The 17,111-nt window shown below is 31.3% G+C and overlaps 1 protein-coding gene across 1 annotated transcript; it reads left to right on the top strand.

The window, feature by feature from the left end:
- The first annotated feature begins 201 nt into the window (after positions 1-201).
- Positions 202-16,533, top strand: LOC143069498 (kanadaptin-like). Its single transcript, XM_076244173.1, has 12 exons — positions 202-889; positions 2,904-3,081; positions 4,143-4,262; positions 5,709-5,772; positions 8,581-8,723; positions 9,565-9,725; positions 11,623-11,692; positions 12,060-12,249; positions 12,775-12,868; positions 13,476-13,877; positions 15,433-15,496; positions 16,447-16,533. The coding sequence occupies exons 1-12, from the start codon at positions 230-232 to the stop codon at positions 16,494-16,496; spliced, it is 2,196 nt and encodes a 731-aa protein (XP_076100288.1). The 5' UTR covers positions 202-229; the 3' UTR covers positions 16,497-16,533.
- Positions 16,534-17,111: the final 578 nt, after the last annotated feature.

Genomic DNA, 17,111 nt, shown 5'->3' with positions numbered 1-17,111 from the left:
AAAACGATTTTTAGAACGCACCTTTTATTTGCCGCTTAGAACATAGTCCACATATTTTAACGGTACAAATTTGTGTTTAATTGATACTTGACAGTGTTTTTAATTTGATTTGTGTATTTATTCTGATATTTTATTTATATCAGTATAATGTCAAATGGAAAACGCAGGTGTTTTTGTCTGAGTACACAAGGGACTTGAAAATGCCAAAGGGAGATAATTCCAAAAAATCATGGCCGAAAAAAACGTCGGTGCTATGTCGAAGACCGCTAATGGTGAACTTGGTACACAGTTTGAAACTTCTGGTGACGAAAAACAACCAGAAAAGAATACTGTCCCTGTCGAAATGGTGGAAACACATACATTCAAAGTTCCGGGCATAGTAACATCTAAACAAAAGGAAATAGCCACTAGCACAATAGAACCCAATAATGGCATTACAGAAGCCATAGATAAAACTGACGACAAAGGCACTATCCCAAACAAACTGAGCCTATTATCCCCAGCGGAACAACTGAAAGAGACATCAACACCTATTCCGTACAAGGAACCATCTTGGGGAGGAATTAGTAATGACAAATATAGTCTTGAAGTTTTGAAAAATGGGGTCATTATTGACAAAATAGATTTAGGCAAATCGTTTTATGTGTTCGGAAGACTGCAAAGTTGTGATGTTACAATGGAACATCCTTCATTGTCAAGACATCATGCTGTTCTTCAATTTTCTAAAATAAAATCTGAAAAGCAGAACATTGGCTGGTATCTTTATGATCTTGACAGTACTCATGGAACATGGATAAATAAAAATAGAGTGTATGCTAACAGATACTATCGTGTACATGTTGGTCATGTACTGAAATTTGGAGGCAGTTCAAGGCTTTATATTTTACAGGTAATATACATAACTTGATTTCCTACAGGGTCATCATTGTTATATATACAAGTCTTGGACACACCATATGAGGAACAATTGTCTGCTGGTGTGCACTTGTTACACATGTACATGTACTAAAAATTAACCCTGTCATCACCAAGATTATTTTGCTGTTTAAATGTATTTGATATCTTCTTGATAATATTTAAACATTGTGTTAAATGGGAAATTGACTTCCATTTAACAGTGTTTTAAGTTATTTCTTTCATTAACAGTAAAATCCGAGGGAAGGAAAATTAAATGACTTGATCAGAATCCGGGTCCGTTCGCGCCCATTCACGTTCGCACCCACTCATGTTCGCCCCCTTTCACGTTCGCACCCTACATGTTCGCACCCAAAGTCCGTTCGCACCCTACATGTTCGCGCCAAATTTTAATTGGTTTTGTGTTTAATAACTTTGTAATCAAGTTTTGGCCAGTGTATTCTTATAAGTATAATTGTTGTCATTGTCTCAAAATAAAGTGAGACAGCATTTTTTTTGTGTTGATTCATGATGTTTTGGATAGTGTTTATTGTTAAAAAAATGATAATCTTTCTTAATAAAGTGGGATTCTGTCAAAGTTTTATTTTGTGTTGAATAACAGTACTATTAATCATGCTTTTGTTAGTGGTTTGCTATAATAATTACTTTGTTTCATTGACTTGTTTCAAAATAAAGTGATATTCTGACTACGTTTTTTTGTGTGTTAAATAAATTTTATCACGTTTTTATAGTGTATTGTTATATTTTAGTGTTTCATTGTTTCAGATCAAAGGGACCAAGCTGTGTGTTTTTCATTTAAAATCTTCAATGTTTTACTCATACCAAGCTATAAATACATTCAGTATTTACACCAAAGCGATTTAAAACAACAATCATGATTTTCCAATTATTCAACTGGAATTTAAATTAAAATTGGGTGCGAACGTGTAGAGTTTTTCAAGTGATCAAGTGGTATCAGGTCCGTTCGCGCCCAATACACTTTCGCACCCTACATGTTCGCACCTCGCACCCAAGGTCCGTTCGCACTCTACACGTGCGAACGGACCTTGGGTGCGAGGTGCGAACATGTAGGGTGCGAAAGTGTATTGGGCGCGAACGGACCTGATACCACTTGATCACATGGTTGTCTTTAGCATTTTTAAAAGCGAAATGTGATCTACATTCAGTAATTACATAGACATATTAATTTTTTTACCTTTTCATGATATTTATCATGTTCGCAAATGGTTTATGCACATGCTCTACCAGCCATGCCAGCAGTAAACATGTTAAAGTTGTTAGAGATTGCAAGCCCATGTATATAAATTGATGAAATTTTACATTATGTAATACACTAGCAGTAGTACTCTTCATGCATAATTTTTTTTTAAATATGAGTATTATTCTCATGATCCTGAGAGATGTTTACTGGCAAACATTATTGTACTTTCAAGTTGCTACATGTATATGAGATTGAAAAAATTTATGATGCTTATGGAAACAGATATTTAGCTCTTTGCAAACTTTGTAATTAACTCCCAAGTTCTATACATCTTTGTTCTATGCTGTCTTCAAAACAGCTCAATCCTGCTGAAGGGGGTTGGACATCTCCTTGTACATATTGTATATTTAGGCTGTAACAACCAATGCAATTTGGCTACAATTAAATAGCCATTTGATAATTGCTAAAGTAAAGGTACTTATTGCCCATTAATTGACAAATTTTCTACTTATTTTGTGTTCTTGAATTGCCAATAGATTGTAAAACAATAATAGATGAAGTAAACTGTGAACAGTAAAAATGTTCACTAAAGCAAATTATTTTTAAAATAATCATGGTAAACTATTTAGACTGAGGCTCTTGAGAGACACTGGTTTGTTAAAAAGTTATTTCTCAACTTGATTTCAAGGTGTAACAGTCCAATTTCATAATTTTCATATACATGTAAAGCTTTGTTTTAAATATTTTTAACTCTATCATTTAAGATTTACAAATTGAAATATTTTAGGGACCAGGTGAAGACCAAGAAGAAGAATCAGATTTGTCGGTCACTGCACTTAAAGAACAGAGAGAAAGACAAACAAAAGAAGCTGAAGTATTAAGACATGCAGACATGGCAGCACAAGAAAAAAAGTTAGATGCAATCAGAAAGAAAGAAGATGATGGTGGTTGTTCTTGGGGAATGGGTAAATTTAAAATAAAATTACATCCACAAGTTTTTATAATCTGATTAAAAAAACACAATCTGTGTCCATACTTTATGTACTTTGCTCAGAATCGTTAAATACTCTGTTTTACTACCTGTTTTAGGGATCTTTTGGGATCCTCTGGTTTGTCCCGATGATACTCACATTAAATTTTTTGAGGTAGATGCAATCTAATTAATTACCAGTTCAGAAAATAAATCAAGAGTCTTGTTAAGTTGTTGTAAGCAGAGTGTGGACATAGGATCTGGATTTTTTTCAATCAGATTTAGGTTTTCATTAAAAATTTATGTACTTGGTGCATAAACCTAATTATTGTTTGTTTGTTAAGTGAAACAGTAAAAAAAAAACTACATCAAGATTCCAGTATTCAGCACTTTTGATTATAGTATTTTATTACCTGATTTTGATTGTTTTAGAAAAGGTTAGAGCCAATGGTCAACTTACAGATTCAATATTTTATTAAAGTCTCACTACTTGCAATACATAAATATACAGTACATACAGAGTATATACACACTATAAAACAGACAATACACAAATATAAATTACAAGTACCATTCTATTAAGAATTATGAGAGACTATAAAACAATTTCTATATAAAACTAGTTAAAATACATACGATTATTAAAATAATTTCATTTTAAGAATATAAAAAGGTATTTCTTCTACTTAAAATATCAAAGCAGGTTTTGGCAACCATATCATAACAATTAATGTTTTTAAATAAATAAACAAATTTATCATACAAGTTTTCTTTAAAGTAAATAATCTTGTTAATTTTTAGGTGTCTGCCTACTTCATATATTTATAACATTAAAATATACTCAAAATTGACAACAACACTTGAAATTGTCTGCAATTTTATTAGCTATGGTCTACATTTATAACATTAGAATACTCATAATTGAATAGTTATAATGCACAAACTGGCATCCACCAAACCAAATAAATCCTAAAATAATTCCAGTTGTTAAAAAATCGAAATAATGCACATATTAATTTGTGAATTTACATTATATTTATTATGGTATGTTTACAGCTGATGATGCTATTGAAGATGAAGGTACAAATGCACCCTCTGAAGAAATCAAGTTAGAAAATGAAGATCTTTATGTTGATGATCCTAAGAAGGCTCTGAAAGGATTTTATGAAAGAGAGGGTAAGGTTGATACTACAGATTCTGTGTTTTTGTTGTTTATGACAAAGTTAGGGAGGCAAAAATTATACTGCTATATCACCGGTGTCAATGTGATGATCGTAACTGCAATTACGATCATCCCAATATGGTGGACACTAATTTAGGGAAATGTTAGAAGGCCGATTTCTCCACTTTAACAGATTTGTTTCAGATTAGTTTTGTATCAAGAAAAATCTTTATAAGCATTGCCATTTAATGTGTTTTTCATAAATGATAGAAAAACACCCAGAAGAAGGAAAATCAAGATAAAAAAAACACGATGATCGTAACTTTGTCTATGGATGATCGTAACTTGGACTTGTTTTTATAAAAAGATGATCGTCATGATCGTAACTCAAAAAAAAAAACCGGGAAAAAACCTCCTATCTTTCCAAACTGTCAATTAATATGTAATGTCAAATATTTTATTTATATAAAATATATGTAATTAATATAAAGTTGTTATCACAATATTTGGTGATTAGGTACACTTTTTTGCATACCAGACTGCTTTATTTATCAGAAAATGCTTCATTGAAACATACAGTTATGATCATCTAAATTAAAAGTTACGATCATCGTTGATAAAAATAAATAAAAGTTACGATCATCATCGTGATTTTTTGTATCTCGATTTTCATTTTTCTTGTTGCTTTTCCATCATGTAAGAAAAAATATTTAAATGGCAATGCTTATAAAGATGTTTCTTGACATAATACAAATATGAAAATAAGCTGTCAAAGTAGAGAAATCAGCCTTCTAAAATTTCCCTAAATTTGTGTCTGCCATATTGGGATGATCGTAACTGCAGTTACGATCATCACGTTGACACCAGTGTAATGAGTGTATATGCATGATAGGAATACTTTTTTGCTCAAACAATTTTGTATCGAGTATATGTGATAAGTCATTATTGGCAAAACACTAATGGAAGTCAATGGTACTTGATATGCAGTTGTATTTGCATCCGCACACCTCATTGCTGCAGAGATTTTTGTCCTTGTACTTTCATGGTTCATTGAATTTGAATTAATTAGCAATGTTGCTTTCCATCAGATTTGTTTTGTTTTTGGTTTTTTTCTGCAAAAGGCGAGACATATCTCTGTGTAAACAGTTTGTTGTATGAATTACACACATATTAAATTCTTAATGAAAAGATCATTTATAATTTGCATTTTATTAAAAATGAGACATAATTTACAATTTCAAATGTATGCAGTTTGAAGAATGATCATTACAATCGGAATGCTTGCAAACAATGTTTTTCTGAAAAGAAAAGATTTTCCTTTTACATATTATTACCATGATGCTAAAAGGGCCTGTGTAGAGCACTGACTGTTTGAAACACCCAGTTTCTACTACAAAGAAAAAATTCGCCTTTTATTGATAAATGATTAATTACGTAGTATATTATACATGTATTTGTAGGTTACGAAGAACCAGAATATATTGTAACAGATGGAGGAAGTGGGAAATACAAATGTGCCGTAGAGTAAGTCTATTTATATCTTTATTTATTTTTGTTTGTTTGTTGTCTCATTGAAGGTACACAGTGGGGGTAAATAAAACAAGAGGCTCTCAAGAGCCTGAATCGCTCACCTGGTAAGCAATGCCTTATTGAACATATTGAACCATGCCAGGCAAACATGTACAGCTAACAATTCTTCAATATTACAAATATATATGACTTACTGTTTATAAATAAAGAAAATGAGTTTATTTTTATTACATTATAGTTACAATAAAAGAATTTTAACAATAAAATTGTTATTGTTACATTATTAAATTGTTATTCTTTCAAATTTCTTCATTCATGATTTGAATTTATTCCACTGCTGAGAAGGGGCTCCAATAACAGCAAAACAGTTAAATGATTTCATTAATAACAGTTAGGCATGGACCATTTAACTTGTAGGGGGACATGGTTTTTTTTCTGGTCAGAATATTTTCTATTTTTTGGAAGTAGCACAACAAATTATTTTTTTTGCAAATTGCAAATTGAAAATTTCAGGACAGGTAGACCTTGACCTAATAAATATTTTAACTTCTAGTCTTATTTGCTCTAAATGCTGGAGTTTTTTAGATATAAGCCAAAAACTGCATTTTACCCTGTGTTCTTTTTTTAGCCATGACGGCCATGTTTTTAGACAAAATAGAAAATAAAACACAAACTTTATTTTATACACCCTACTGATCATTCAGTTGAAGTTTGGTTGAATTTGGTTGAGTAGTTTTAGAGGAGAAGATTTTTTAAAGTTAGCAAATATGATGAACAAATTGTGAAAAAATTGTCATTAAAGGACAATAACCCCTTAAGGGGTCAATTGACAATTTTGGTCATATTTAACTTATTTGTAGATCTTACTTTGCTGATCATTTTTGCTGTTTACAGTTTATCTTTATCTATAATGATATTCAAGATAATGACCAAAAACTGCAAAATTTCCTTAAAATTACCAATTAAGTGGCAGCAACCCAACAATGGTTTGTTTGATTCGTCTGAAAATTTCAGGGCTGATAGATCTTGACCTAATGAACATTTTTACCCCATGTCAGATTTGCTCTAAATGCTTTTGTTTTTGAGATATAAGCCAAAAACTGCATTTGACCCCATGTTCTATTTAAAGTAAGGGCGGCCATGTTTTTTGACGGATCAAAAATCGAAGCACACACTTTGTGCAGAATATTCTAAGGAACTATCATGCTAAGTTTCATCCAAATCCATTCAGTAGTTTCAGAGGAGAAGATTTTTTAAAGTTAGCAAATATGATGAACAAATTGTGAAAAATTGTCATTAAAGGACATTTACCCCTTAAGGGGTCAATTGACAATTTTGGTCATATTAACCTATTTGTAGATCTTACTTTGCTGATCATTTTTACTGTTTACAGTTTATCTTTATCTATAATGATATTCAAGATAATGACCAAAAACTGCAAAATTTCCTTAAAATTACCAATTAAGTGGCAGCAACCCAACAATGGTTTGTTTGATTAGTCTGAAAATTTCAGGGCTGATAGATCTTGACCTAATGAACATTTTTACCCATGTCAGATTTGCTCTAAATGCTTTCATTTTTGAGATATAAGCCAAAAACTGCATTTGACCCCTATGTTCTATTTAAAGTAAGGGCGGCCATGTTTTTTGACGGATCAAAAATCGAAGCACACACTTTGTGCAGGATAATCTAAGGAACTATCATGCTAAGTTTCATCCAAATCCATTCAGTAGTTTCAGAGGAGAAGATTTTTTAAAGTTAGCAAATATGATGAACAAATTGTGAAAAATTGTCATTAAAGGACATTTACCCCTTAAGGGGTCAATTGACAATTTTGGTCATATTAACCTATTTGTAGATCTTACTTTGCTGATCATTTTTACTGTTTACAGTTTATCTTTATCTATAATGATATTCAAGATAATGACCAAAAACTGCAAAATTTCCTTAAAATTACCAATTAAGTGGCAGCAACCCAACAATGGTTTGTTTGATTAGTCTGAAAATTTCAGGGCTGATAGATCTTGACCTAATGAACATTTTTACCCATGTCAGATTTGCTCTAAATGCTTTCATTTTTGAGATATAAGCCAAAAACTGCATTTGACCCCTATGTTCTATTTTAAGTAACGGCGGCCATGTTTTTTTGACGGATCAAAAATCGAAGCACACACTTTGTGCAGGATAATCTAAGGAACAATCATTTTTAAGTTTCATTCAAATCCATTCAGTAGTTTCAGAGGAGAAGATGTTTGAAAAATTGTTAACGACGACGACGACGACGACGACGGACGCCAAGTGATGAGAAAAGCTCACATGGCCTTTTAGGCCAGGTGAGCTAAAAAATGAAAAACTTGTAAATATTATTACAAATTCTATAATCCATGACAAAGAATTTGTTTCATCAACAAATTAAGGATATAATGGGTCTTATGCATATATGATGGAATGCTTGATTGCTTATAGCCGTATTTCTGATTAAAATTATTTTTGACCATTTTCAATAAAGATGAGAACATGTTAACAATCTCCTGAAAGTGATTGGTATGTCTATTGACCTTGAAAAGAGATGGATAGATTAAATGCAGCAACTTTTGAATTAAAGCGTTTTCAGATGGATGTCATATTTTGTTGAAGAATTGGTCTGGTATATTTGCTTTCATTGATATTTTTTTCTAATTAAAAGTAGAATGGAGTGTTGTCTGATCCATGTATGTTTCATTGGAATACTGGAATGTAGTCTCCTTGGTTATTTGACCTTTTGAATGGTATTATATTAATTATGACTTGTACTTATTATAGGTTACCAGTTGATGGACCAAATGGGGAACCAGTAATTGCTGAGGCTATTGTCTCTGGTAAGAAGAAAGAAGCAGTGCTACAATGTGCTTTAGAAGGATGTAGAATATTGGATAGAATGAACTTGTTACGAGCATCTACACATGGTAAATAGGAATAAAAATAGGGGGTTTAGAGGGATCCTCATGGATGAAAATTTAATAATGGAGGAACCCATAAACTTCATGTAGCAAACAATTCAACAGCATTCTGGAAGAGAAAAAAAAGAAATGTAGAGGTAGACATATATTGTTCATGATAGACAAATGTCCATACTATCTGTCAAGCTCTGAATCTAAATGAGCCTAGTCAAGCTGCAGGTTAATTACACCTGGGACTTTGTTTTTGCCATTAGCATCAGTGGGTCTGTTAAGAAAAATATACGACAAGAAAAAATTGTTATAAAGAATTTTGTAGTGATACATACCCCAATTTAGTCCAAAGATTTCCCCCAAAAGATCTCCAATTTCTTGAAAGCTGTAGGCAGTAAGTACTTTTTTGTAATTTAGAAATATACGAAAATGTTATTGTTTATCTGTTGTTTTCACCACTAAGTCTGAATGAAAACTTGAGAATTACTACTGTGGATTCATTTATTTTGTGGGTACTAATTTTTGGTGGATAAACATGATAAAAGAAAACTTGTAAGAAAACTTGTATGTTCGTGGATACTTAATTTTGTGGTTCTGCTGAGGTCTGCATACAAGCCTTTAGAAAATATGTCATTTGTTGATCATTTAATTTCGAGGTTAACCTGTACCCACGAAAATTGATATCCAACAAATAATAATGAAACCACAATAGTTACCAATCATACAGATTTACACTTATTTAATCCTACTGTTTAGAAACTATGATCTTTTGACTAACAATTGTTTGTTTACGAAAGAAAAAATTAATAACAAGTGTCACTGATATGCATCCAATGTTCTCCTCGCTGTTTCACAGAAAGCAGGAAGAGAAAACAGAAGAATTGGGAAGATGATGATTTTTATGATAGCGATGAAGACTTATACCTAGACAGAACAGGAGATATAGAGAAGAAAAGACGACAGAGAATGAAAAAAGCAGGAAAAGAAGAACAAAAAACAGAAACATATAAAAGCTTGGTTAGTATTACTTGCTTACAATCAGTTATAAATAGTATTTTACTGTAAATGTTTTCAGATATAAGTGTTAATTTCAATTGGTCTCTATGAGAAAAGTGCCTGAATAAATGATTAAAAACAAAATTAAAAGCAATGGAAATTTCACAGGAATCAAAGCAGAGGTTGCAGCAATGTTAAAAGATATGACTTCAGGGGGAGATAATCCCAAATTTACAAACATGGAAGATAATAACAAGAGAAAAGAAGAAGCTGAGTGGGATTCTGCTTTTTTCTTATTTTCTTTAATAATTATGCCCCACCTACGATAGTAGAGGAGCATTATGTTTTCTGGTCTGTGGCTCCTTTCGTTCGTCCGTCCGTCCGTTCGTCTGTGCGTCTGTTCAGGTTAAAGTTTTTGGTCAAGGTAGTTTTTGATGAAGCTGAAGTCCAATCAACTTGAAACTTAGTACACTTGTTGCTTATGATATGATCTTTCTAATTTTAAAGCCAAATTAGACTTTTGACTCCAATTTCACGGTCCACTGAACATAGAAAATGAAAGTGGGAGTTTCAGATTAAAGTTTTTGGTCAAAGTAGTTTTTGATGAAATTGAACAGTGGTCTCGCTAGCCCAAAATAGAAGGGCGCCGCGCCCTTGGTGCCCTCAGCCGCGCCCTGGGTGCCTTCATCCGCGCCCTTCTGCCCTGATGTCTTTTTCCAAAATTATCTTGTGCCGTTTTGGTAAAATTTTGTTTCATCGATTACTGATCTCCAAGTTAATTACATATATGACACCTGTGTGATTGCCCCCAGGTTAATCATGATATTACAATCAATTACAATGATAAAGACTTCAAAGGTGTTAATAACTAGGTAATTTAATTAGGACAATGTATCTTTTTGTCATACTTTTGATGAATGTGTAAGCGAGTGTGTTTAGCTTGGGTCAGCATTTTCGATCTCCAAGTCACAATGGAAGAGCGTATAAATGAAGACTTTCATGACTTTAGAATTGAATTTAAGTCATCAAAATAAAACTATGCCTTTACAGAAATGCCTTCCATCTCAACTTGTTAGCGACAAGCACAGTTTTTAATTAACCCAAACGTGGTGGAAATTGATTTTGGAGTTACTTCCCCTGTTTTAGCTTATTACAAATTTGTGCTCTAAAAATATTATCTAGTATCAAAAAAAGGAATATATTACCAATTGAATATATAATAACATAATAATGTTACCTTAAAGATATTAACTGTCTTTGAACATATTAAAAATATATATTGCAATTTCTACTTGATAATTATACTTTTAGCAATCCATGTTCTAAACATTGTTAAATTAGTAATGCTCAGCTGCACTTCATATTATGAATTAAAAGCTATAATTCCTATAAAGTTAATAAAAAAAAAAACCACATATATTTTGATAATGGGTAGAGTGAAGTTAAACTGTAAAAACATAATATGTTGATGAAGATGTACAATATCATTCATAACTACACAAACAATGAAATAAAGACTATAGTTGAAAAGCATCTTTATTTAAAAAAAACAACATATATACAGTAAAAAAAAAAGAGATTCGTTAACTCGTGATACACACAGAAACGTAGACAAAAAAATGAGCAGTGCCTTTTCTTATCATAAAAAGTGCCCTTCCCTCCACTGGCACCCTGCCCCTTTTGATTTCTAGCTAGAGCACTGTTGAAGTCCAATCAACTTGAAACTTAGAACATATGTTCCCTATAGTATAATCGTTCTAATTTTAATGCCAAATTAGATTATTACCCAATTTCACAGTCCATGGAACATGGAAAAGGATAGTGCGAGTGGGGCATCCGTGTACTTTGGACACATTCTTGTTTTTTTCTTGTCATCATTTTGATTTTTAATAAATTTATTTTATATTATATTCTTTAGGTAGAAAAGCATGACACAATTACTAAAGAAATACAAGAAATTGAAGCAAAGCTAGAAAAAGCTAAATCAGGTAACATTTGTGAATTAGCGATTCAAATTTAGATTAGTTGATTCATTTTCAATTACTCTATATTTTTTTCAATTTGTTTTTTTGATTTTCTAAGTTATTTGAATTGAATGTGGATCCTAGAAATGGGTTTAAGAATTCCTGCTTTCTTAAATTGTTCTTTAATAATTTTGAAAACAACAAATGCAAAATACAACCTTGAATGATATTCAACCCATGTTCACAAATAAAACTTCCATTCCCAAATGATTTATTTTTTGGGCTTTTGAAAGAAAGATTTTTCTACAACAATACTTTCTCACATCTACCTGATTATATTTATTCTTTATTTAAAAAGTCTGTATATTATACTACCAGATTCTATTTTTAGATGCAGCGGCCATGGACAATGATGACCTTGATGCACTAGATGCCTACATGATGGCAATAAAGTCTGGAGTCATGGATACAAAAACTAAAATGGCATTGAAAAGACAATTGATGGAACTTAAACAAGAAGAAATGAAGATCAGAAAACTTGTCAATATTGCTAAACCTGCATCATTACCTGAGTTAATAAGGTATAGTCACTTAATGTCACATGATCATAAAGTTTTTAAACCATTTATCATGAGAAGTGAGGAACTTCTCTTTTTTTTGCATGTATGTGATACCTTACATCCTTGCATTCTAAGGCTGGCTGTGTGTCATTTCAAAATTGTCTATTTTAAGTTTTATTTGTGGGGGGGGGGAAATGTCAAATGATAATACAATACCTCCTATTGACCATGACAGTTTAACAACACTTTGTTGAGTGCAGCTCTTCATGTACAAAATTTGCAAATTGCAGTCTGTAGAAAGATTCTTCAAATCTCTGGAAAACTTGATCAATGACATTAAATGTCAATGAAGTGAATTTGAAAAATTTATTTAACAAGAATAATACAACAAAATAATAACCAAAAATAAAACATTTATAAAAACCCAAAATAGACCAACTATAAAAACCAAAAATAGACCATTTACATTTATGTATTTATATACAACATGTAATGGTATTTTTTGTGGTTATGAAAACAGTGTGATATTTTCTTGTTTTTTTTCAGTCCTCAGATAGTACCTAAAGCTTCTGGTGTACAGATTAAACTTCCAGTTATTGGTAAAATCAAGTCACTTAAAACGCAGAAGAGACCATTAGTGGTAAGTATTGATTTGTAATACAACCTATACCAAGCCACATTGAGTACACAGTACATTTTTGTAGTATGAAGTAAAAAAAAAGTTGGGAGTACGCTACTAAAATATTGTTTGCATAAACCATAGTATTTTGAGTAATCTTTTGCTATTTTTAAAATTTGCTAAAATGTATGAGACAGTAATCAATATTTTGTTCACACACTTAAGTTAAATAGCAGCATTTCATTACCAGCAAATCATGTATAGCATGTATTATCCTACCCTATGTTTAAACCAGGATCTTTCTTTCTGCTTTATAGGAATTTAATTATAGCCCCCCTCAAAACATGATTAAGTTGGCAAACAAAAATCACAAATGGTCGAAATACCAAAAACACTATGACCAAAACAAAAACAAAAACAACATAAGTCTTCAAAACATTAAACAGAAATCTATTTGTTTACTTGTCATAGAAGAACCATTAGTGGAACAGGAATTCTTAATTTTTTATATCCCCTCAGTTTAACCCTAGTTTCTGATATGATCTAAAGTCAGTTTTAACCAATCAATGATATTATATTTTTCTTATGTCAACTTGATGTTATGTTCTTGTCATTTTATATATTACAGCCATCAAGACCAGTTAAAAAAATCAAGGAAACAGGGGACAAAGATTTTGTTGAGGAAGAAGAAGATGAAGATGAGGAACCAAGTGGTAAATTTCCACGCGAAGATCCGTCATCAAGACTTCAAGGAGACGCAGACGACACCAAAACTACTCAAGATAAATCACTTAATTCAATTCAAAAAGACAATAAAACAAAACAAAATGATAGGGAACAAGAACCAATGGAAATTTCACAGGAATCTAAGGAAGAATTTGAAAGGTTAAAAGATCCATCTTCAGGGGGAGATAATCCCAAATTTACAAACAAGGGAGATAATGACATGAATGCATTGCAATCTAAACAGAAACAGACCAAAGATAAACAGAAGAAAAAATACCCAAAACAACAGACTGTAAATACTGAAGTAAGTTTATAAAACTAAATGGAGATTAATTATAATCAGTGATATGTATTTGTAATACGAGCAATTATCAAACTATCAGTATAAAAAAGCAGATCTATTCTAATCCCAAAACTCACTGGAAACTGAATAATGATTAAAGAAGCAACATAATTTACCTTATGCTTTTGTTTTTAGAGTTCTTCTACATAAGCAAAGTCACCATTTTTTTGTTCTCACTGTTGAAGGCCATACGGTTATCTTTCATTGCTGATATCTTCATTAGAACTCTTTGAATAAAAGTGACACCTAACATCCACGTATTCCAACATCAATCTGAATTCCGATAGCAAAAAATCTTATTCGGAAGACTCCGTATACATACTATAAGTACTTTATTGTAATTAAATTACAAAATATTGATCACATGATGCTAGTATTACTAGACTTTCAATTGCTTTTAATCAATCCTAATTGGATTGATTAAAAGCAATTGAAAGTCTAATGGAATACGTGGATGTTAGGTGTCACTTTTATTCAAGGATTGATTGCAAACATATAAAATTTATAAATAGCATATATAATACAAACCTGATAATTTCTTATCAGAAGGAATCTATCTCTTTATAAACATAATTATAGATTATGTGATATAATTATTGCAAAACATTAGTGAAACCAATATATTTCGATTTGGTTCCGAACATGAACCTTGCAATGTTCTATGAAAACAATGATAGTAATTGTGTGAAGATGAAGAGGGAAGCCGTGGACGTTGGGTTTCGCTTTTTCTTAATTATTAAGGTGGTACCTAACACTACAGGGAGATAACTCTGTAAAATCAGCTAAACGTTTTAATTACGTTATGTTGTAAAGGGAATATTAAGCTTCTCAATGATCAAAATTAGTATTTGTCAAACTGCTATATAACCAGTGTAATTTTTCTGATAAATTGGTTGGTTCAAATTTTTTGAAATTTTTATATTTTTGTCAAAGGGTCAAAGTAAATACTTTGTCCAAATTTTATGAAAATTAAACAAGCAAAATTAATTTTAGTGAAGGTGTTGGGTACCACCTTAATAGTTGTCTAAATGGTAAACTTCTTTTCTTGATATTACTGATATGGTATATCATTTTTTCAAATATGGAAAATTGTATGTATAATACTAACAAAAACTAACACCTGTATAAATATGTTATTTACTAATGTTAACGAGGCAGGGATAAGGTACCGGTACTTGATGTTTTTCAACTAACAAATGTACAGATTTCAGTAAAATATGATAAATTAAAAAAGTTGTCTAATTGGCAATAATACATCATCTCCTTATTTTCATAGTTTGTTTAAGCACTTCTAAGTTTGGGTAGTTTGCAAGTTCAGTTACTTTTGAAGTATGGTATTTTAACGATGGTATATTTTTGAAATCAATAATATTGCAATTATCTAACTGCACTTTTATAGCAAGAGGTTTTACAAATGAACTTGCATCACATACATTAAATGTTTACAAATTAGGAAAACTATGACATATTTTTAACACAAGTTTGAAAAATAATGTTTAAATTTTTTATTTACTAGGGGAAGATAACTGGTGACTATAATTCTACAGACCCAGATTATGCTACGTGGGTGCCTCCATCAGGTAATTTTTTTATTTTATAGGTTTTTTTTATGTCTGTTTGGAATGATTATGGTAAAACCCATGTTAATTTTTTGGTGAATTTTCTAGATTTTTTCACTGCATAATGCCACTGTTCACCTACCCTTTTTTATGCCCCATTTATGGGCATTATGTTTTCTGGTCTGTGTGTCTGTCTGATCGTTCGTTCGTTCGTTCGTTTGTTTGTTCATTCCTTTGTTTGTCCGTTCATCCACCCGTCTGTCCTGCTTCAGGTTAAAGTTTCTGGTCGAGGTAGTTTTTAATGAAGGTGAAGTCCAATCAACTTGAAACTTAGTATACATGGTCCCTATGATATGATCTTTCTAATTTTAATGCCAAATTAGAGCTATTACCCCATTTTCATGGTCCACTGAACATAGAAAATGATAGTGTGGATGGGACATCTGTGTACTAGGGACACATTCTTGTTTTAGAATTAATATCAGATGATTGGTTTGAATTTGGTAGAATGATTACAGTTTTTCTAGTTAATTTAATTTAATTTTTAGTGTGGATGGGACATCTGTGTACTAGGGACACATTCTTGTTTTAGAATTAATATCAGATGATTGGTTTGAATTTGGTAGAATGATTACAGTTTTTCTAGTTAATTTAAAAAAAATGAATAGACAAATTAACAAGACCTATAAGTGGTTGAAAAGTGTTACATAAAGGACAGGTATACATATGGAATAAAAAGTTTGAAAACAAAATCCCTGTTAAGATGATATTCCAAATAATTTTACCGAAATCTATCTTTTGAATAAAAAATTGTTGTATGTTTGTTCAAAGGATAGAAATATTGAGTATATTTGGTATATGTCTAAAAAAAAAATTCCCATTTATCCCTGAATTTAAAGTAAAAATGTCCTTTTAGTTATTTTGAGACATGATAGACAGGAATATTAAATTTCCTCTTCTTTCTTTTTCAGATCAGTCAGGAGATGGAAAAACAAGCTTAAATGCAAAGTTGGGCTACTAAAATTTGTTATTGATTTTTAATAAATATTTTTGTAAAATATATAATTTATTATTTTGCTTAAGATATATTATCCTGGAGCCTTTTGTTTGCTAAAAAGTAATATAACAAAAATACTGAACTCTGAGGAAAATTCAAAACGGAAAGTACCTAATCAAATGGCAAAATCAAGGGATAAAACACATCAAACAAATGGACAACAACTGTCATATTTCTGAATTGGTACAGGCATTTTCAAATGTAGAAAATGGTGGATTGAACCTGGTTTTATAGCACTAAACCTCTCACTTTTATGACAGTCGTATCAAATTCCATTATTTTTAAAACGATGTGTGAACAAAACAGACATAATTGGTAAAATAGTCAAAATATGGTTACAGCAGTCATCACTGTGTTACAATCTCAACACAAACAAACATATACAAAAAACATGAGGCCTTGGGATTATATTAGTGTTTTGCATTGATACAGGTGTGATATTGAAAAAGCCATAGAATATTCTCTATATATCTTTTTGGTCTAGTATTGTTTATGTTATACATGTTTATTATGTTAAATGATGTCATTGAGCCAAAGGTCTAATGGTTTTTTCTTCCGATAGTATCAGGTCCGCACCAT

This window comes from Mytilus galloprovincialis, chromosome 3 (assembly GCF_965363235.1).
Source record: "Mytilus galloprovincialis chromosome 3, xbMytGall1.hap1.1, whole genome shotgun sequence".
Taxonomy (NCBI): Eukaryota; Metazoa; Mollusca; class Bivalvia; order Mytilida; family Mytilidae; genus Mytilus; species Mytilus galloprovincialis.
This window is presented reverse-complemented; position numbering and strand designations above follow the sequence as displayed.

Coding starts and splice junctions, on each gene's coding strand:
- LOC143069498 (XM_076244173.1), top strand. CDS start 230: ATGGCCGAAAAAAACGTCGGTGCTATGTCGAAGACCGCTAATGGTGAA. Junction 4,263..5,708: donor AGGATTTTATGAAAGAGAGG/GTAAGGTTGATA, acceptor ATGTATTTGTAG/GTTACGAAGAACCAGAATAT. Junction 13,878..15,432: donor AACAGACTGTAAATACTGAA/GTAAGTTTATAA, acceptor TTTATTTACTAG/GGGAAGATAACTGGTGACTA.